Raw genomic sequence first — 22,339 nt, 5'->3', positions numbered from 1 at the left:
CAAGGAGAGTAGCCACGGGCAGCTGAAACGCGAGGAGAGTAGCCAGCATGAAGAGAGGGTAACGCCTCTCTCATCCTCACACTGTTGCGTGTTGCAGTCCCCTCGCTTTAGCGACTGGATATCAGGCGGTACGGTACGACCCCTTCACAAGGGGCGCAGCTGCACCACAACAGCCGCAAAACTGCAGGAGCCCTTCCAGGGGGGCCTTTCGCTCGCTTGGGAACTGGTGGCTGACGCAGTCGACGCCTTCGAGTCAGTGCTGTGGTGGCTATCGCGAGTCAGTGTTGTGGTGGCTGACGCAGTCGACGCCTTCGAATCCATCGAACCCAACTCCAAGTGGCGCTATGTCCAGGATGGCGCGTAACAGCATAGTCGTGCTTTACCTCACGGCTTACAATGTTGCGCAAGCATTTGGCTGCAGGCCTCGCACAAGCAGTCCATCGACGGAGCCTTTAATGCTGTGGGGGACATCGTTCGCCTTCTGCAACTAGCAGCATTCCTGGAGGTTGTGCATGCCGTCTTAGGCATCGTTCCCAGCACGATCCTTCGCCTGCCCAAACACAGCCACGTCTGTGACCAGCCCAAGCCCCACTACAGAATCAGCATCAACATCAGCAAGTTTCGCCCCCCCTCACCTGCACAGAACAGAAGCAGCAATCATCAACCCCACTTTTCCTGCAACAACAAAAACCCGCCTGCAAATCAGAGAAAAATCAAAAAATTACAAGGACATTGGTCACAATCAGGATCAATTTGCAGGAAATTGGATGTTGAAATTTGGGGCTTTTGATGTAATTGTGCAATTAAGCACTCATACATGCTGTATGATGTGAGAAATCGCACATTTGGGCAAAATTGCAGCAAATTGCAGTGCAAATCAAGGGGCTTTTGTGCCGATTTGGTTGATTTGCATGCAGGCGATCGCATTTGATGCTGTGGATAATGTGTTGATGCCTTACAAACACTCAATGTGCCTGTAAATCAAGGGGCTTTCATGTATTTGATGTATATGTGGCCAGGGGGAGGCATCGTGAACACTCAGGATGCCTTCATGTGCGTCAATGTACCATGTATGATCAAAAATTGATCTTAAATCAAGGGGCTTTTCAAGTTTGTATGCTTGTTGAGCTTGGCAAAGCAGCAGGCAAGACATTTATGCCTTGAATCCTCAAAAATCAGCTTGCAGTCAAGGGGCTTTTGCCCAATTTCTGTTCGGGATTGTTGTATGCAGTGTACAGAGCTGTAAAAGTCTGATTTTCACTCATTTGGACAGCCAGGAGAGCATTTATTGCTATTGTACCTGCTGGTACAGATTTGGCACAGCTTTGTGCAAGTTTTGGCATGGCTGTACACTGTTTTGAGTGACCAAAAGGTTCAATTTCAGCTGCTGTACTTGCCGGTACAGGTTTGGTACATCATTTGTAAGCACTTGGTACTGTTGTACAGTACTTTGGAAGGGCAACAGAGCACATTTAAGGTGCTGTCCAAAATCTGCAGCAACCAGATTTTGGTGATTTCATCACATAAAGTGGGAGAAAAGTTGCATTTGTGCTTCCGCAGTGGGAGATAAAGCTTGGGAGAATAACTGTGAGCACTTTGTGTGCTTTTGGTGCAGTGTTTGCACATTTTGCAAGGAGTCAGGCATTGACAGGTTGCATATTGCTATGGCAACCACAGGTGAGAGCTCTTCATTGCTTCACATCAAGAAGCTTGAAGGCTCACATAATTATGATATTTGGCAAACCCAGTGCTACAATGTGTTGCTCCAGAAAAAGCAGCACAAGCCTATCAAAGAAAGGGGTGTAATGCCCGCTTCTCTTACTGCTGAAGAGTGGGAAGATATGGATGAGCTGGCAAGATCTACTATCATGTTGTCTGTGTCAGACTCATTACTTTTCAGCATTCGTGAAGAGAAAACAGCTTGGGGAATGTGGCAGAGATTGCAGGACTTGTATGCCCAACAAAGTGCCTCAAGCAAAGTGTATTGGTTGAAGAAACTCATAGGTCTTCAAATGAAGGAAGGGGCGTCTATGACAGCCCATCTAAATGAGTTTCATGGTATTGTCAGCCAGGTCATTAATCAAAAGTTGGCAATGGACGATGAGTTCAAAGCCACTTTTCTGTTATGCACTTTGCCAGAGAGTTGGGACACATTCAGGACAGCCACTAGCAATTCGCATGCTATGCTGTCATATGCAGATGTTAAGGGTACTCTTCTTCAAGAAGAGATGAACAGGAAAAACAACTCTGTTGAAAAGTCCAATGCAATGAATGCACGTGGGAGATCCCAGCAAAGGGGGAAAAGCCAAGAAAGGGGAAGGAGCAAGTCTCGCTCCAAAAAGGATTTGGAATGCCATTATTGTCGCAAGAAGGGACACATTAAAAAGCAATGCTACAAATGGAAAAATGATCAAAAAGAAAAGGGAAAAGGCAAAGACAAAGACAAGGATGAAGCCAAAGATGTAAAGCCAAAGGGCAAAAGTGGAGTCAAGATTGAAGAAATCAATGTGTCACATGCAGGTGGCAGTGAGGATGAGGTCCTCTTTACGTCTTCACTTGATGCCCATTCACTTCTTACAGGTGGTCATGGTATGCACTCATGGATCATTGATTCAGGTGCCTCCTTTCATGTCACAGGTTGCAGAGACTTGTTTGTCAGGTATACTGCTGGCAATGAAGGAGTGGTTTATTTGGGTGATAACCATGCATGCAAGATTCTTGGCAGAGGTGATGTGAGGCTTGTGTTTTCAGATGGCTCACAGCTTATGCTCCATGATGTCAGGCATGTGCCTGAGATCAAGAAGAATCTGCTTTCTACTAGACAGCTTGATGATGCTGATTATGTTACCACATTTGGTCGTGAAAAGTGGAAAATTAGTAAGGGCTCACTCGTTGTTGCCAGAGGATCTAAGGTGGACACTCTTTATTTCATGCATGCAGGTGTTTGTCACCATGCTAATGTAAATGCAACCGAGCTGCCGGAAATTTCTATGTGGCATAGCCGGTTGGGACACATGAGTGTCAAGGGAATGGAGCAATTGTCTCGTTTGGGTTACTTGCCTTCTCTAAAGTTTTCAAGTTTTCAGTTTTGTGAGCATTGTATATATGGTAGGCAATTACAGTGCCCCCACAAGAAAGCTCTTGGACAGAAAGATGCTCAGTTAGAGCTTGTGCATACAGATGTATGTGAGATGCCTCAGCTTTCTTTGGGAGGGGCAAAATATTTTGTGTCTTTTATAGATGATGCCACACGCAAGGTGTGGGTTTATCCTCTTCGTTTGAAGAGTGATACATTCTCAGTGTTTGAGAAGTTTGTTGCTCTTGTTGAGAATCAAACTGGCAGAACACTGAAGGCTTTGCGTTCCGACAATGGTGGAGAGTACATGTCCAAACAGTTTCAGGACTTTTGTGATGCTAAAGGCATCAAGAGGGAGCTCTCTACTCCTTATGATCCTCCACAAAACGGGACAGCAGAGAGGATGAACAGGACCATTCAGGAGAAGGTCCGTTCTATGTTGTCACATGCTGCATTACCTCATGGTTTTTGGGCTGAAGCTGTTATGACAGCCGTTCACCTTATAAACAGGTCACCTAACACGAGGCTTGGTGGGAAAGTGCCAGAAGAGGTATGGACAGGGAAGCCTCCGTCATACAAGCACTTGAGAGTGTTTGGTTGCGTTGCGTACGTGCACATACGCAGGGAAATGCGCACCAAACTTGATCCAAAGTCTCACAAATGCATATTCCTAGGATATGGTGACAGAGGTGAAATGGGGTATAGACTTTGGGATCCCATGAATAGAAAGATCATACGCAGCAATGATGTCATTTTTGATGAAACATGCATGTATAAGGAGCCTGCAAGGCAACAGGAGCCTGGCAGAGTCATCTTTGATGATGATGGACATCATGGACAACAACAAAGGGCTGTAAATCAGCCATTACAGCAGGAAAACCAGCCCTTAAATGGTGCTGAAAATGGTCCAAATGGACAGCCAGAGATGGCAGAAGATATCCCTATGGATATACCACAGTTAGAGGATATACCGGGCATGATTTTTCAGCCTTATGGCATGGAACAGGAGCCACCAATGGGTGATATGCAGGCTGGACAGGGGATATTCCATTGTTGCATTGTGACAGTCAGAGTGCCATTCAGTTGGCAAAGAACCCTGTTTTTCATGCAAAGACGAAGCATGTGGATGTGAAGTATCACTTCATCAGAGGTGTGATAGAGAACAAGCAAATTCAGCTTGTTAAGATTCATACGGATGACAACCCGGCTGATCTGTTGACAAAGAGTTTGCCTCCGGAGCGGTTTGCTCATCGCAGACACTTTCATGAGGGTCACCTTCATGAGGAAGAGGGTCATACTACGAGGCTTAGAGAGACCTCCTATTTTCTTGGATGATGATCTCACGAGGATGCAGCTAGAGCATAGGAGAGCTTGCATGCCACAAGTCTTACACACGAGGAGAGAAGGCAAGAAGGCCTTCTATCGAGATGGCCGGGTCATCATTGACGGCCGGCCCATGGATTAGCAGTTTGGGGCCTATGGGACACAGACCAGGCCACTGACAGAGATACACATGGCAGTATGGAACTGTAATGGTTCACTATGGGTGCAGCCTGGACGACTGGAGCATGTTATGGTGGGGAGAGACATCATACTTCTGACAGAGACACATCAGAGCCCAGAGAGAGGGCTACCTCGAGTAGAGGGATTCCAGTGGGAGTTAGCATACAGGAGGACCACACGCCACGGTACCTCGAGAGGGTCGGGGGGAGTAGCAGATCTATTCAGACGGGAGCTACAGGGGAGACTGAGAGTGGTAGCACAGGATCCAGAGGCCAGATACATGTGGATCAACTCACAGCTCTCACAGGACAGGGTTATATACATAGCCCTATGTTACTTTCCTCCATAAGGATCCTCCTATGTCATTACAGAGGACATGCCATAGGAGGAGGAGACAGAAGCCTCGCCATACACTTGTCTGTCAAAGGAGATTATGCATTATTCGACACTAGGGGAAGTATTTCTTACGGGTGACTTCAATGCCCACACACAGAGCAGATAGTGTGAGGTGTATGACTATGATGACATGGAGATCCTCCACCCTGTGGATCCAGAGGAGATAGGGGCTAGTCGGGCATCAGAGGACACTGGACCAGACAGAGGACATTATGGGGACCACTTACTAGAGTTGGGAGCCAGGCATCGTCTCATTATTTATAACGGGATGCTACAGTTGCCGGGATCAGGAGGGCTGACATGCTTCCCACATGGGGGTCATACACGGACCGGAGACACGGTGGTGGACTACATTATGGGGTCTTTGGAGGCATCACAGCTTGTCACCTCATTCTCCATCCCCCCACCTCCTATCGGGGCAGATCATACATACTTGGCATTTTCACTAGCCAGATCACCAGTATCACCAGCCCCCCACATACCGACGCCACACACTACCATCTACTTCACACATGACATGGCAGACATATACACTGGCAGAGTAGAGGATGGGATCCTACTCATGGATCCCCTGGCACCTATGGATACCATTACAGCCCAGCTGGCATCACTCCTACACATGGCTGCATTACAGAGCTTCCCACATCGTGTCCACTCAGGAGAGCCTGCGAGATCTGGGACTATGCCCCAGAACAGATGGTATGATCACGAGTGCAGAGCCCTATACTCACAGCTCCGCATACAGAGAGCCTTGGGAGCCATCACAGAGCAGGAGTCGAGGAGAGAGATGAGACTTACTCGCCGCAAAAGGCGGGCCTTCGCAGAGAGACAAGAGCTAGAGATCTTCCATTTCTTCATGAGTAGAGATAGCCCTGTCTCATGGCGGCACTTCAGAGAGCCCCGAACACCGACACCCATTGCAGACCCACAGACATGGCACACATATGCAGAGGGCCTATACCACGCCCCACAGCAGCCACCTCCACAGGAGTCTCGACCTACCACAGCTAGCTTCTTTACCCACTCGACCTACCACCACAGCTAGCTTCTTTACCCACTCGATGGTAAAGGAAGCTATCCGCCGCCTACAGCATGGACGGGCGGCCACAGGCCGCCAACCATATGGGCCTACAGGGTGAGCATCTCATATATGCAGTAGATTCTTTGGCTCCTTTTCTTGCACACCTGTTTAACAGGGCACTAGCAGAGGGTTTGCCTGCGGAGTGGACGATGCACACCATTGTGCTGATCCATAAAATAGGGGATATGCTCGATCCGAGCAACTACAGGACGGTTATGGTTGGCCACGTGTTGGCCAAACTCTATGGTGCAGTGTTGGAGCAAGAGCTTAGCTTATATGTTGAGGAAGCAGGTTTACGCTCATCAGGGCAGGCAGGCTTCAGGAGAGCTTTCTCTACCACTGACCATGTATTCACTTTGAGATGGGAGTCAGAACGTAGTCTGAAGAGTCGCTTCCCGGATTCATTGCTAAGGACATCAATGGTTCTTAAGGTGGGAAGTATGTTACATTCCAAGGCTAATCAGGGTAAAGACCTTCAGGTTAGATTAACCATAGCCTAGGGATTAGGAATTTTAAGTGGGGGTTAGTAGCTTTTATGAGACATGCTATATCAGGCTCTTGCTTTATAGGAGGCCTATGTAAGTGACTTCATGAGTTAGTTTGAGGGAGAGCTCCTCCAACCTCGACTCGAGGCCTTGGGACTACTCCGTGCTTTCATCCAATGGGTGTGTACTAGTCATATGGGACGCCAGGGACTTTGCACGTGGAGCCCTGTCTCTAATGCTACTATCCCCCTATGCTCAAGGGTGAGCTTGAATGGCTCAATGGTTGGGTGGTGAGTTAGATGCCTGAGTCTGTGTGTGTTTTGTTTATGCTTAATCGCAAGGTCTGTTAGCCTAGATGCTTGACAGGTAGAGCTTACTAAAGATGATAAAATGTTTTTAAAGGTACCTAAAACTTCTGAAACCCTGACGACAAGCAAATGTCCTAAGCTATTTCCTAGGTATGGTGGTCCTTAGAAAGATAGGTGAGGTTGCTTACGAATTAAAACTACCTGAAGGATGTAAAGTGCATCCCGTGTTTCATATAAGTCGCTTAAGAAGAACATTGGGCCTGTAAGCCCAGCGGGGCGTGCTATGACAGATTCCACCACGTATCCAAGAGATAGAAGAGTAGAGAGAGAAGAGAGAGAGAGAGAGAAGGGTTTAGGGAACTTTGCACAGGACACATACACTGAGCGGGGAACAAGCCCCACCCCCTTTCAGGAATTTATTCAGGAACAATCCACGAGCTAACAAGCCAGGATCAATACATCAATATATACAAAAGCAAACAAATGTGCCGATCGTAGTCGATGTTGATGTCGAGGCACGACATCCTAATGCCGAGCACACCACAGGAATGACCCACAAGAATCTCTCATTGGGCCAGTACCAAAATCCAACGAACCCCAATCTTGTACACAAGGTACACCAGAGTCGAATGTAGATGATGAAGCTTATAATGTTCAGTTGTAGGTTTAGTGCCCAATCTGGAGTAGAAATAGCTCACAAAAGCCAAACAACAGATGTACGGAACAGGATAGGACCACAACAGCATGGTAGTACAGCACAGAACAGTGGCAGTCATACAATCAGCATATGGTGCTGATTCGACGGTGCACAAGCTCTGAACAGCAGGAGTAGTTCTGTATGGTGCACACGGCGCACTACAGGTGTAGTGCAGGCGGCGGCACAGGTGGGCGGTGGCGCAGACTGGCAGCAACGCTCAGCTCAGCAAGGCAGCAGCAGCGCTGTTCAGAAGGCGGCGGTTCCAGTGGCCCAGCCAAGCAGCGCAGGTGGCAGTTCAAGTGGCGCAGCCAGGTGGGTGATGTCGATGTTCAGGCGGCGCTTAGGTGACAGTAGCGGCAGACGGCAGCAACCAAGCGCTGGCGGTGGCTAGGCACAAGGATGATTTGGCCGATGAAGAAGCCCTTGTCGAATTTATAGAACCACCTAGTTTCTGCATGAACCAGAGAAGTCTTGATATAAGAACCAGACGTACTTGATATACCAAGTGCTTAGGATATTTAGTTAAGTGGAAGGATAGGTTAGTCGAGAGGGCTTAGTCAATGCTTGGGGTGGCCAATGTGAATTAGAAAAGCCCAAGGGGATGCCTAGAGGCATTAATTGAAGGATTAAGGTGAAAGGCCCAAATGGGTTCATACCTTGCAACAAACATTGGGCAAGGGAGGTGTGTGGTTTATCACATGAAAATAGCATGGATTGAGGCCATTTGTAGCCTCGAGGAAAGTGTCGTGCAAAGGGATAGACCATATTATGGTTGGGTGGAGAAGAAAGAAGCTAGCCATCTGATAAAAATAGGGTTTTTTCCCTATTTATGCTAAAATCATTGTTAACCTACTAATTGTTATAACTAGTTGGACAACCTATTTGAGATAGAACAAAAATGCCCGACATGATGTGATGGAGTCTATGAGACCAAGGATATGCTTACCTAGCCACATGGAAACAATGGGACTTGATGGTCCAACTCAAGTGGCTTCGCCGAGACTTACATAGGGGGAGAGATCATTTCTTACACAAAGACTCTTCAAAGCCCGGAAAGGGAACTACCCAACATATCAACATACGTATGGGAGTCAACATATAGAGGGCAATCACACACCATTCGGGTCGGGAGGAGTGGCATGCTTGTTTCAGCCTCACATGCACAAGGTACTCATAGTAGTCCGACAAGATGAGGAGGCCCATTTCATGTGGACACGTTTAGCCCCGTCTTGCTCCACGATGTTGTACATTGCAGTATGCTACTTCCCACGTGAGACATCAGCCTATGTACAAGGTTTGATGCAGGATGGATAGTCCCCTATATGCCCCTTTTTTTGCAGATGACATGGAGTTCCCCAACAAGGGGATATCCTCTTGTTGAGTGACTTCAATGCACGGACAACTTGGATGCAGGTTTAGATGTATAATTTCAATGCAGACTTGGTTATGCTCTCCCGAGATGGATTTGGGAGAAACACGACTACAGCATACATACCAAGATGTAGGACATGTTACTATGTATGCAAAGCACTTTTTGGACATGGGAGCCATGCATGAGCTGATTATATATAATGGGATGTCCAAATGTCTTACATCCCATAGGAGCCGACCATACTTCTCACTTTCACCATCTCCTGCCCACCTCCACCCACTTCGGACCCTCCTCCACTTCAACCACATTCATTTCCATCATGATCTTGACTCCATCTATGACGATCACCTATCTCGCCGCACCTCAGCACTTGATCTTACATTGCCCATATCCACTTACATCGCATCTCTTTGTCGGAACGCACAGCGGAAAATGAGACAACTGCTGTGGGAAACAAAACGCAGGTGTGGAGAGAGAGAAGATGTATAAACTCTGCTATATACACAAAGATCCGATACAAAATGAGCATGGGGGCAAGGATGGTATTTTATACCACCCTATGGTAATGGTCGGCCAGCCCAAAAACAACCGACAGGCTGACTGCATGTCCACAACTGGGAAATAGCCAATCGGCTAGCACAGAATGAGTCTGCCAGAACAAGACAGCCCCCACGACCCAAAAACAAGGAAAAAGACATGGAGAAATGGAGAGAACTCTTGGGTGGGCACACCCACAACAGAGGCCCTCACTGAGTAATATGGTCCAGACAAGAGATGATTGCTAACACCCCCTCTCAGCTCCTACATGTGGAACCAACCCCAGTGAGCTGGAGTGTTGTCGGAGCATCGCCTGAGGTAGAGACTTCGTGAGGAGGTCCGCTGCATTGTCCTCCGTCGAACAATAAACAAGCAAGATGTCACAAGCCAAAATCTTCTCACGAACAAAGTGATATTTTATCTCTATGTGCTTGGTCTGGGCATGGAAGACCAGGTTCCGAGCAATAGCTATACAACTCTGGTTATCGCACTGGATGACCGTGGGCTAATTCTGTTGAAACCCAATCTCGCCAAGTAACCTCCCCAGCCACACAACCTCGCAAGCAGCAGCACCAGCAGCCCGGTACTCTGCCTCTGTAGAAGACAAGACAATCGTTGGTTGCCTCTTGCTACTCCATGAAATAGCTCCTGAGCCAAGGGTAAATCCATAGCCTGATGTAGATCTCCTCCCCAATCTGAGTCACTCCAACCTTGGAGTCTGACTCGATCCGTCGTGACTCGTTTCCCCTCTAGTGTCATAGGAGAGTCCAATATCCTTCGTACCCTACAGGTACCGCAAGATCCGCAATCTTGTGTCCCAATGAGTCTTCAAAGGCGTATGCATGAATGAGCTCAACAGCCCCACTGGAGAGCTCAAGTCCAATTTGGTGGTCAACAACCAATCAATGAACCAACAAGCTTCTGATACAAAGAAGCATCAACCTACTCACAAGGATCATCAACTGTAACTTTGGTATGCCAAGTCCTGGGAACGTGCTGAAGACCATACAAGGCCTTCTGTAACCTATAAACCATCTCCTTTGATCCCGGAACCGCAAAGCCTGGAGGGTGCTCAACATACACCTCCTCCTGCAAGTCACCATCTACCACTTGCATGGCTTTCCTACAAGTCTCCTGGGAAAGAGCTTCCTCACCTGCAGTAAGTTCTTTGCCCCGAATGATATGAGACATTAGATCATAGATCGCCTATAAAGGCTCCTCTGACTAACGAACGCAAGAATTGGAATGTCCTTGCCTGCTGCCAACATCTGGTAAGCCATCCACCATCTAGTCCCGGAAAGCCTGGCGCAGCGTATCCACATTCAAGTGGTCATGACGAAATTGCCACAAATCACCTAACTGAGAACCAGTAAGAGAGAGTGCTGAGAGTTTGTAGATCCCATTCTCCACTCCGCCTTCCCATACAACCTGGCCTATTCCTTTGTCCCGGAGAGCAACAAAATGCTCATCAAACTCCACCCGTATGCCAGTCTTGCAAACCTCATGCACTGACAAAAGATGAAAACCAAGAGCTGGGACAAAGAACACCGGAGAAATACCTCCCCCCCTTGCCATCCGGAGTAATCTCCATCTTTCCCTCACTGTGAATCAGGATAGTGGAATTGTCACCAATGAAGATGCGACCTGTCTGCCATCAAAGATCCTGTAATAACTCTCAGGAAGGAGACATGTGCCTGGAAGCATCCACTCCCGAGTGTCCCTGGGGGTGAGACCAATTGCCTCCCTGCTCGAAGAAGATGAAGCATCTGTGTTCATAATCTCCAAGTGCACAAAAGCCGGAGAATCAGCACTCTTCTCGGTACTCCTCTGGGGACACTTCCTCCAATAGTGACCCTTCTGGCCACAATGGCTATAGGTCTGCTCGGCCTTCAAAGCATCACGCTCTGAGTCAGGCATCTTCTCAGAAGACTTCTCCAATGAAGACTGAAAGCTGAATACTGAGAGGTCAGATGAGACAGCAAAGTGATGGCCATGTCCTCTAAAGATATCTCCTTTCGAGCCTGAAGAACCTCCTGCTGAACAGCTTGGAGTTTGTTGATGTGCTCCCACATCGTCGAAGACTTTGCAGGATCCACCGCTCGCATCTGCACTTCCAAGGAAATCCGCTTCATGGGTGATACACTATTATATAGAGAAGCCAAGTGCTCCCACGTCTCTCTGGCCAGTGTCATGTGTTTGATATGATTAATCACCTGGGGTGTGCAATTAAGGAAGATGAAAGAACGCACACAGGCATTGACACGATCCCATAACTGTGACTGAGCCTCCCGTTCTTTCCAAGTAGAGGGTAAAAGCTCCCCGTCCTCCAACTCTGGCCGTGGAACACTAACCACAATGAAATCAACCAAGTCATGAGACTCCAAGACAGACTCCATCATTACCTTCTAGATGCCATAGTTGGTCCCGTCCAACTGTCGATCCACCGGGAAAGTGGGGAGAGTGGGGATCTTCACGTGCTTCTCAGCCATCTCAAGCAAATCTGCCATCTCAAGGGTTCACAAGGTCTTGTGAAGGGATGGTGGGTGGGTTGGAAAAAAATGAAGAAGAGGCTGCAAACACTATGCAAGGTGGCTGTCCAATAGTGATGGCCGCCTTCTACCCGATCTCCAACTCCTGAACAGCCCAAGAATTTTCCAATCAGCACCAAAAATCAGTAAACCCTCAAGCTCCCACTGTCTCCAAGCTTCAAGCCACCTGGGGCTCTAATACAATGTCGGAATGCACAACGGAAAATGAGACAACTGCTGTGAGAAACAAAATGCAGAAGTGTAGAGAGAGAGAGAAGCTGTATAAACTCTGCTATATACACGAAGATTCGATACAAAATGAGTGTGGGGGCAATGGTGGTATTTATACCACCCTATGGTACTGGTTGGCCAGATCAAAAACAGCCAACAGGCTGACTGCATGTCCACAACTAGGAAATAGCCAGTCATCCAGCACACCTACAATCGGCCAGGACAAAAATCATAGTCGGCCAGCACAGAATGAGTCAGCCAGAACAAGACAATCCCCACGACCCAAAAACAGGGAAAAAGACGTGGAAAAATGGGGAAAAATGGAAAGAACTCATGGGCGGGCACACCCACAACACAGGCCCTCACTGAGTAATATGGTACAGACAGGAGATGACTGCTAAAGCTCTCCTCCATCGTCCATGACTCTGCTCATGCTAGCTTCCCATATACCACTTGCTCCGCTCCTAAACCCCCCCACAGGATCACAGCCACAAAATTGGTGGTATGACGAAGAATGCAAAATCACACGAATTCAGCCTCTACAGGAAAGAGATCGCGGACAGATTTCGGCGCGTGAAATGCAGAGAGAAGAATCATGCATTCCTAGCCAAACGCGAACAAGAGTTGCACCATCTCTTTTGGAGAGAGGATAACTCAAACGCATGGCACATTTTGGAGGAAATGAAAACTCTGACACCCATAACCGATTCCTCTCCTTTGGGAAACCTATGCACGACAATTTTATGATGTCTCAGATCAGACCACACCTCACATGTCCCACATCCACCACCCACATCATCTATCCTCTTCAACACTCCCAATGTCACTAGGGCTCTATTAAAGCTACATAATGGCAAAGCGAAAGACCATTATATTTCCTTGTGGAGCATTTCACACATGAACATCATACATTAGCCCCCATTCTCATAGAAGTCTCTAATAGAGCCCTTTCTAAGAGTTTCCCTCCCGCTTGGACCACAAACATTATTGTTCCCATCCACAAAGCAAGGGACCCCATGGTTGACATTAATGAATCCTTTTAAATAGTTGACGACTTAAAATACCACTCACTTAGCATAAAATAAGAGGAGCCACATACTGGGGCCGGAACGGACCTACCCCCACTTAGGAAATGATGTATTCCAACATAGTATTTTACAAATACTAGTATATGGGTGCCTAGCACCAGATTTCCAAGTACATAAAACAAATCAAGCAATAGCAAAGCGGCCATGGGAATTAAGGTTTGCACCAATGCAGAAATGAGCACCAAAACAAGAGGCAAATGCTTGTACTCAGCTTAGATACACCCCAATGGTGACCAGCAATAGCCCTGATCAATGTCATCAGCAGTATGGCCTGCTGACATCAGCCCTAAACAGGCCATACAGAGCAGAAACATAACATACAACAGGTTACCCAGGTCTTCTGATGATGATAGGAGGCTGTCGTACACTATCCATAAGCAAAAGGGGGTGCAAATGATCAGGTCATACAGCTCTTGTGAGGATCGCACAGCTGTAGCCAAGATGTATCCATCATGCGCGTAACTCTCAGCAAGGGGAAGAGGGTGGTATGTGGAAGTTAGGTGGCCACATCCAAAGGGGTTTTGGCCACGTGGTTGGACAGCCCATTCGTGCCCTAATTGCTCTTTGGGCACCCCATATGTGCCCATGGGAAGGGCACCTGGGCCAAAGTGAGAGGGGAGGTGCCCAATTGCTTGGAATGACCAGTGCTCACCATGTTGTGTTCACACACCACAATAAGTGTGTGAACATAATGAGATAACTTCATAAAATTCTTCCAGAACCAAGTGTGTGTTGCTTCGTGGCTTATCTTAGTGGCCCTCCAAATTGACAATGGCTTGTCAACACGCACGGTCATACACACGGGCTGGCAGGTAGACGTCTCAAGCTTGCCAGGGTGAGTCACAGCAATGCAACCAGCAACAAGAATACAAATCATACAAGTACAAAATTTATAATTCAAGCATGCACACGTCAGTGGTGCAAATGCATATAAACTTGGAAATCTCTCATTCTCTATACTTGCATCTAAATGTCCAATCTCACTCAGCACCAATCAAGAGAAAGGGGTTAGGACCAAATGGTGAGAGACGCCTGGACAAGCAAGCCATAGATAATTTAAAAAACCCTATTCCGCCACTGCAAAACGTTTTGTGCTTGAAACATTTCAAAAAAACGTGCGAAACCTCCCAAAAAACTTTTATGAGGTCAATTTTTTTTTTATTTTTGCAGCCGTTGGAGTTCATTGCTCTTCCTTGCATGCTGCACCCCCCTTTGCTTCTTCAACTATTTATGCTATTAAACACTTAAAATAAAGGCACTACTAGAGACCTAACAATCAATCTTGGCAAAACCAATTCAACATATCATATCAAGTTAAATCTAGCCCTTCTTTCTTATACAGGGAGGCCCAAGTTGAGATTGTTTCAACTTATGTGTACCTTGAGATTCTTTTACAAGCCCAATCTTTTCCATGAGACCAGCTGCCGATGCACCATAGTGGTTAGACGCACTATTTCCAAGCCCATTTCCAGTAACCCCGCACCCAATGACTATTTGATACCTTGGTGCATCCCAAGAGCGATATATGGGCCCCCCTTTTGGAACTCCATCTCAATGAGACAACATGGGAGTGCATAGAGACTCCACATGATGATGCGCTCACATGTGATGAGGAGTAAGGCCATCTGTGCCACGTGAGATTGTGCTAGCAGAGTCTGGAACCGTCCCCCCCTTTGGTCATAAACAGGAGCAGTAGTAGAACCTGCCGGGTCCACGAGACGACCTACACTGGCATGTGATCCTCTAGCCACACGTACATGAGGTGTCACTAGTGAGCGTGCGTGATCCCTTTTGAGAGTCACACGCCTCCCCAGATCTCAGAGGTCTCGTCCCTCCACAGGGCAGTTGCAGATCTAAGATCTCCGACAAAGATATGGCCGGCTACCATCACAGAGGGGAGATGCTATGGCTACTTACCATTCTATTCTGGAGGAGGATGGTATCACTGCATGACCACACATTGTCATCATGTAGCGTCGCATGGATACTTTAGCTTATGTAGCTAGTTTTGTTGAGCTTTCTTCTTTTCTTTTCCATGGTTCAGATTCATCATGGATAACATTGTACTACCTTTTTTGTTCTCATAGAGCCTCTGGGTCTTTTGAAGGCGTTAATGTATCTTCTTTATTTCTCTCTGTCTCTTCCTAGCAGCCAGTTCCCGAGAGAAATTTGCAGCTACTTTCCATCCATGCAGCCTCAGTCCTCAGCACACCAACAAAAGCAATCCAGCCTTCAAAAGCAGCCACCTGAAGGGTAGCAAGCTGCAATACACAAATTGGTTCAGGGCTACCTCCCAAGCCCTTTATTCAAAGTACACAGACATACAACCTTTCTTTATTTGTTGGTACATCGAATCATTTTCAGAGGAGAGGGGGGAGGCTGTCTCCTCTTGCCCCTATGGTCATTGTATGTTGCTGATGGGTGGTATGCTTCCTTCCTAATCATGCAACCCATGTAACACCACCCAACATGTCGCCACAGCATGCAGGCCTTACTTTAGAGCATGTTCAGATCTCAAGATTATGAAACACTTGCTCATGTTGAAGGGTACAGAAAGACATGTGAGCAAAGTGTCACTCACGTGGAATCATTTGGACACAATGAAACACGAACCCATCCAACAGGTTCGATCAAGTCCACCTGTTTAATTTCCTGACACAGCATCAAAAAAAAAGGTGTCAAAACAAGATGTTTCTCTCAACTAGCATAATGTAGTCTTCAAGACCCACATATGCAGGTGAGTCTTACCCTGAGGTCATGAAAGGAATTGCCGGCTCGAACCGATATCTTGTTGGGGGTGTAGCTCTCATCATGTTTGTAATCCACATAGATTGCCAATTGCTGGGACACTATTATCGGGGTCAAACTCAGTGCAGCCAATTGAGGTCAGCTTACTAAAACTTTAAAAAATGAATAATTGACTGACAAATCATCAAAACACATAACAAATGATCAAAACATCAAACCCACCTACACCACATACCCAACCCCTAGCCCCTACACTTGTGATGTGATTTCATCCATCAAAAAAACCAAAGGAGGTGGGGCCATGCCGAATTGGTAGAGCGTTTACAATCACTCTTGTCCACAAATGTATTGTATGGTCCAGGGATAAAGAAAAATCTGCTCTTTGTCTCAGCCATAAGTGATCAAGGTTTGGTGGTTGAATTTGCAAATAATAGGTGTTTAGTCAAAGACCCTTCAAGGTGTTATTGTCAAACCTCCAGGATCTCCCCGTAAGGCAAACCTTCATAACAAACCATAAACCATGAAGGGGGTGCAGGCATACTCGCCACCATGAGGAGTCGACACACCAAGTGCTACAGAACAGGATATGTCTTTGATTGCATCCCATAGCCGGGATATTTTGATAGTGGCGTCTAAAGCCATATCACTTCTTGCAAAGATGTATTTCAACACCCAGTTTATGCTTCTGATGGCCACACTGAATCATGTGCAAATCTCCAGTGAAAGGGATATGCAAGGTCATGCTTGTTGCAACCAATGGTGCAAATGTATGCATGACAAATGTATTGTATGGTCCAGGGACAAAGAAAAATCTGCTCTTTGTCTCAACCATAACCGATCAAGGTTTGGTGATTGAATTTGCAGATAATAGGTGTTTAGTCAAAGACCCTTCAAGAAGTTATCGTTAAACCTCCAGGATCTCCTCGTAAGGCAAACCTTCATAACAAACCATAAGCGCCATGCTCTCGTGAGTGCCCTGCCATCGTCCTCATCCGGTGTTCTCTACCACCCGGGGTTGTCTCCCAAGGACGACGGCCTCCTGCGCGATGGTGCTCCTGCTCCACGCGCTCTACACTCTTGTGATCCATCCGTCGGTGGGTGCCCAACTGGCATCCCTCCCCCCAATAAATAGGAAAGGAACACCCAAAAAGCACATGTCCGCCCACAACATATCACATTCTAGCTCGTCAATCTACTTGCCCCTAGCGCGTGCACATGACATAGGGAAGGAACACCCAAAAAGCACACGCTATCAATAGCGGACCAAAAAGCACATGTCCGCCCACAATATATCACACTCTAGCTCGCCAATCTACCTGTCCCTAGCGTGCACATGACAGTTATGCTATAGTCACTTCTGGAACACGATGCAATGGCTTGTATAAGCTCGACAACTATAACAAGTCTCCATATGATGCATATACAATAGCTACCCACACTCCTGCTACGCATGATGCAGAACTATGGCATGCTCATTTTGGGCATGTAAACTTTGGGAGTTTGACGCTTTTGCAAAAGCATCATATGGTTGACAATATGCCGCCTCTTGAGTCTCCAACAAGACATGTATGTGAGTGGTGTATTTTGGGAAAGATGCACCGCAAACCATTTCCCAAGGATGGAGCTGTTAGAGTTGAAAATACATTACAACTCATACATAGTGTTGTATTTGTCCGATGAAGATAGCATCCATGGGGGTGCATCTTTACTTTGTCACATTCATTGATGACTACTCAAGGTTTGATGGGGTATATATTTTGAAAGCAAAAGCAAATGTGCTTACATGCTTTCAACACTGTGTGGCAATGACAAAAGATTTCTGGAAGTAAAGTACAAACACTCTGCTCAGATAGAGGAGGAGAATACGTGTCTAATGCATTCAAGGATTATTTGCATGAGAAGGGCATCAAGCATCAGTGCAATATGCCTTAGACACCACAATAGAATGGTGTAACTAAGAGAAAGAACAAGTCTCTCATGGAGATGGCAAGATGTATGATGAATGCATAGAAGTTACCTCATCTTTTTGGATGGAAGCCATCGTGTGTGCAACCCATGTGATGAGCAGGTGCCCAACAAAAGCTTTGAAGACCATAACACCATTTGAGGCTTGGTATAGCAGAAAGCCAAAAGTGGATTATATGCGTACATTTGGGTGTTTACCATATGCTCATGTGCCACAGGAACTCAAAACAAAGCTAGATAATAAAGCAATCAAATGCATCTTTGTCGGCTATAGTAATGAGAGCAAGGGATACCGTCTCTATAATCGAGTGACACGCCGGATTTTTGTCAGTAGAGATGTGGTATTTACTGAAAATTCAGTTCAGCCCATGCTCAGCTTGTATAAAAATCATGATACAGGCTCACAAGACATGTTTGATGGAGTTTTTTCATAAAGCACACGCATAAGGGAATGAAAGTATGGTTGAAACAAATGTAACCCTAATTCTCTAAGTCATGTTTCAAGGAGACATAAAAAAACGTGAGAGATACAAGTTAGAACTTTATCAATGATTAAGACATATATTGCACTATTTAGTGACTACCATGTAGAGCCAAAACTCAAGCTTAGTAAGATTAAAACACAAAACTCGAGAATCCTGATTCGTGAGTCAAGAGTTCAAACATCATCATGTAAGTCGTCACGAGTCACGACTCACACCATAAATGATGATGATACTACAAAAAAGTAACATTCTAAGACCGACGCCTAGAATGCAAAGGTAAAACTCAACGAAGGGAATCAAGTCTAAAGGAACCAAACAAAAGCCGTAGCCTGAGTCATCCATTATGATTAATCAATCAAGCTCCTCCTCAACATGAGCAATGCCATCAATATCATCAGCATGAGCAATGTCATCATCATCATCAATGTCAAGGGCCTCAGTAGCATAAGAGTATGAGGCCTCACCATGCCTACCCTCCTCCTCATCCAAAGTCTCTTCATCTTGTAATGCTTGCAAAGGGATCAACCAATCATCACCCTTCTCTTTGTTCAACATCTCTAATGTGACCTCCATCTTCTCATAACCCCGCTCCTTGATTTTGGAGATGAAATGGAGGTTTGTGTGTATGTAAACAAACTTCTCTGTATGTGAAGGTTTTAGCCTATTTCTCCTTTTGGTGTGTATGAGAGAAAAAGTGCTCCAATTTCTTTCCAACACTGATGCACACGTGCCTTGAGAAAGCACCCAAATTGCTAGTTGTTGCAATTTAGGTGTGCATGCCCCAAATGTCTCCCACCATTTCACCCTCTTGCATCCTTTTCTCATCTTTGGCAATGGCACGAGCAAATGCCCCTTCTTCCAATTTGAACTTATCAAGCTCATCAATCAAAATTCCTTGCAAATCCACATCACCTTTAGTGTATCTTTCAAGCAGAGTCATCCAACCGTCATGCACTTTTGCATCGATGTCTTGCTCTTTTCCTCTCCAAACAGGATGTAAAACATAGCCAACAGCGTGCAAGGGTGTATGCATCATATTCCATCAGCCAACACAAAGGTTTCTAACCTCTTGCAACTTAGTAGCATCAGCACCCTGCATGTTTTCTATCTTCTCTACCATGCAATCAGTGAGCTCGTAAACAAGACCCATGGTAGCTCCTTCCCTATCAGCCAAGCAAAGAATTTTGAGAATAGATGCACTGTTATGACCCTGTGTTTTTGTCTGGACAGAAAGCGGGTGGGCGCGGGCACGGGATGGACAATGTGAATGGCATCCGTTTGGATTTGAAAAGGAAACCCATATGTGGCCAGCCCAAGTGTGAAAGGGACAAAAAGGGATTTTAATTTAAAGGTTTTATAACCTTTCATAATAAAGAAAATCTTATTTTTTGGAAGATGCATTTTTGCTATTTGCTTTTGGCTTTCTGGAGAAGAGCGAACTGAATTGCATCTTTAAAAAAAGGTGAAGGGTGGCAGAATTCAAGGGGTGGTGTCGGGTGGCGTGTAATGTGTGGCGCTTCTTCTCCATGGATGATTGGTCGCTGACACACGACAACTGAGGCACAGCAATGGCAAGGCAAGGCATTGGTTGGGGGTGCACGACATTAGCCAGTCGTATGGGCTGATGGTAGGCGGTGCAGGGGATGGATGCACGGCTGCAGCCAATCGCTAAAAAGCAAGCCAGCACAGGCATATCACAGCTTTGGCCGGTCGTCAAAGAGCCTAGGCGATTTCAGAGCAGCAGCACAGGCAGGATGGGCTGCAGGAAGCATCGGGCTGTACTACAGGGTGGCACGAGGCTACAAAGAAGGCCGATGTTTGACTGCTTCTCTCTCTTCTGATGATCGATCCCTCACCTTTGCCCTACAGAACATGGAGCTCTCCAGATCGCAACAGCAAGCCTCCGACCTCCGCCACATAGTCCTCCTCGAAGGTGAGCGCATCCACCAAGATCTCAAGCTGCGCGTCCATAACAGCAGATTTTCCCCAAACTTTTTCTGGTGCACGAGATTAGAGACTAGCTTTTTCTCTCTCTCTCTCTCATCATGGATTGCAGGCCATGTTGAAGAGATTTGGATACAGAGATCAAGCTACATATACACGGGATGATGTTCATGGAAGAGATGTATTGTTCCTCTTTGTCTTGAACTTATGTGTATTCAGGGGTTGCTTGACACGTCTTCTATTTTTCTCTCTATGAATTATGGAAAAAGCATAGGGTATTGCTGTGGAAATCAACCCTAGTTTTGGCACTGTGATTGGATGCTGTATCTGTGGATTTCTCATGGAAACAGGACATTGGTTTTCGAGAGGAAACATGACTTTGGTTTCGAGGAAACAGGCCTATGGTTTATGGGATACATGTATTTGGTTTATCGGATACAAGTCTTTGGTTTCATGTGGAAAACATGTCTTTGGATTCATGTGAACAGGTTGTAGTTTTCTCGAGGTTACATGCAAGCTGTGGCTATAGGGAAGGACATATGGTATGGTACAGCCCTACTGCTGTTTGGGGAAAGGTTTGAAGGATCCATGATAGAGATGGAAAAGACCTTTGGAAAGCAGGGAGGTGTTGTACAGGTGTACCTTCTCTATGGTATGTTGTGCTGTAATAACGAGAGTTCTCATTTGAAGTCCTAGGTGAAACTATAAGGGATCCTATTGGTGGAGAATTCTACAAGTTGTACTTTGTACTCAAATTTGATCAAGTAAAGAAATACCGCAAGGGGCGCCACTGCGTTTTGGGGCCAATCGATGTCCGTGAAATGTTTGCAAGAGCACTCTAGCCCCCCCTGATTGTTTTCCTTTTTCAGGCCCTTGAGGGTGTTGAAGTGTTTTGTGTGCGAGTGTTTGTTTCACCGCCCGTCAAATTTCTGAAGCCCGGTTTCATGCACAAATGTTCACACTCACTCCAAAAAGAAGCTCCTTAAATGATGGATGACACCTCCTCTGTATATGGAGTGCGTGATACCTTCAATTTGTTAAACTTGTCACAAAGCATTAACTTTTGCAAGCCCTTGTAGCATCCCTCATCCAACAAGTGGACCAGCATTATGAACATGTAAGCAAAGCTCGTAGGCGCGGGCCTCACCAAATCCTTTGTACTCAGCTCTCTAAACAAACCTAGGACTGTTTGCTTCCACGTATAACTAAAGTAACAATCTTTGTTGCTTGGTCGAATACACGAGCAACCCAATCAAGCTTGTCAATATCCTCAAGCAGAAGATCTAGACAATGACATGCACACCTAGTGAAAAATATGGTCAGCCACTCCTCGATCAACTCTCCTGCACGTATGCAATTAAATAGAGGCATTGTCCATGCAAACATGGACCACATTTGCTAACCCAACCTCCATAATAACCTGCCTAAGGTGCTCAAAGATATACTCACCGGACTTGTATTCGCCCAAAAGTATCCACTGCCTTCAAGAACACATTGCCATGAATAGAGTATGCCATAAAGTTGATGATAGGCCTGCATCTAGTATCGGACCAATCATAACACACGATAGTACATCCATATTTCTTTCATTTCTCCCTTATGCCAAGCATGTCTCTATCAATGCATTTCACCTCATCGCGCAACTCCTTTGTATGTAGTAGATTATAAGACTAGGGCATATAGCTAGGACCTACTTGCCCAATTGCCTTCACCATCTGCAAAAAAAATGGGCTTCTCACATTCCAATGAGGAATGTTCTCTCCGTAAAAGAAACAATGCATCGCAATGCTTGCCCCTCATCGTGCTTGCAACTGCCATGCATTAGCCACTGCCCCCTTTGCATTTGACACATTTTGCCTCTTTGAAAGTCCAGTTGTAGCACTTGCTTGAGTACT

The 22,339-nt window shown here is 46.2% G+C and overlaps 1 protein-coding gene across 9 annotated transcripts in view; it reads right to left on the bottom strand.

The window, feature by feature from the left end:
- Window positions 1-22,339, bottom strand: part of APC10 (anaphase promoting complex 10) — a 100,590-nt gene that overhangs the window by 47,036 nt on the left and 31,215 nt on the right. For all 9 annotated transcript variants that reach the window (XR_015262255.1, XR_015262258.1, XR_015262250.1 and 6 more), the window contains exons 3-4: window positions 16,051-16,143; window positions 15,884-15,954 (exon numbers count right to left, since the gene is read on the bottom strand). Coding sequence is in view for 5 of the 9 variants with exons in the window: in XM_086776017.1 (XP_086632143.1) it covers window positions 15,884-15,954; window positions 16,051-16,143 (164 nt within the window). In the remaining 4 variants the exon portion in view is untranslated. The remainder of the gene's footprint in view (window positions 1-15,883; window positions 15,955-16,050; window positions 16,144-22,339) is intronic.

This window comes from Cibotium barometz, chromosome 3, assembly GCF_041138505.1.
Source record: "Cibotium barometz isolate CiBa-2024 chromosome 3, ASM4113850v1, whole genome shotgun sequence".
Lineage (NCBI taxonomy): Eukaryota > Viridiplantae > Streptophyta > Polypodiopsida > Cyatheales > Cibotiaceae > Cibotium > Cibotium barometz.
The sequence above is the reverse complement of the archived record's forward strand: the minus strand, read 5'-3'. Positions and strand labels throughout refer to the sequence as shown.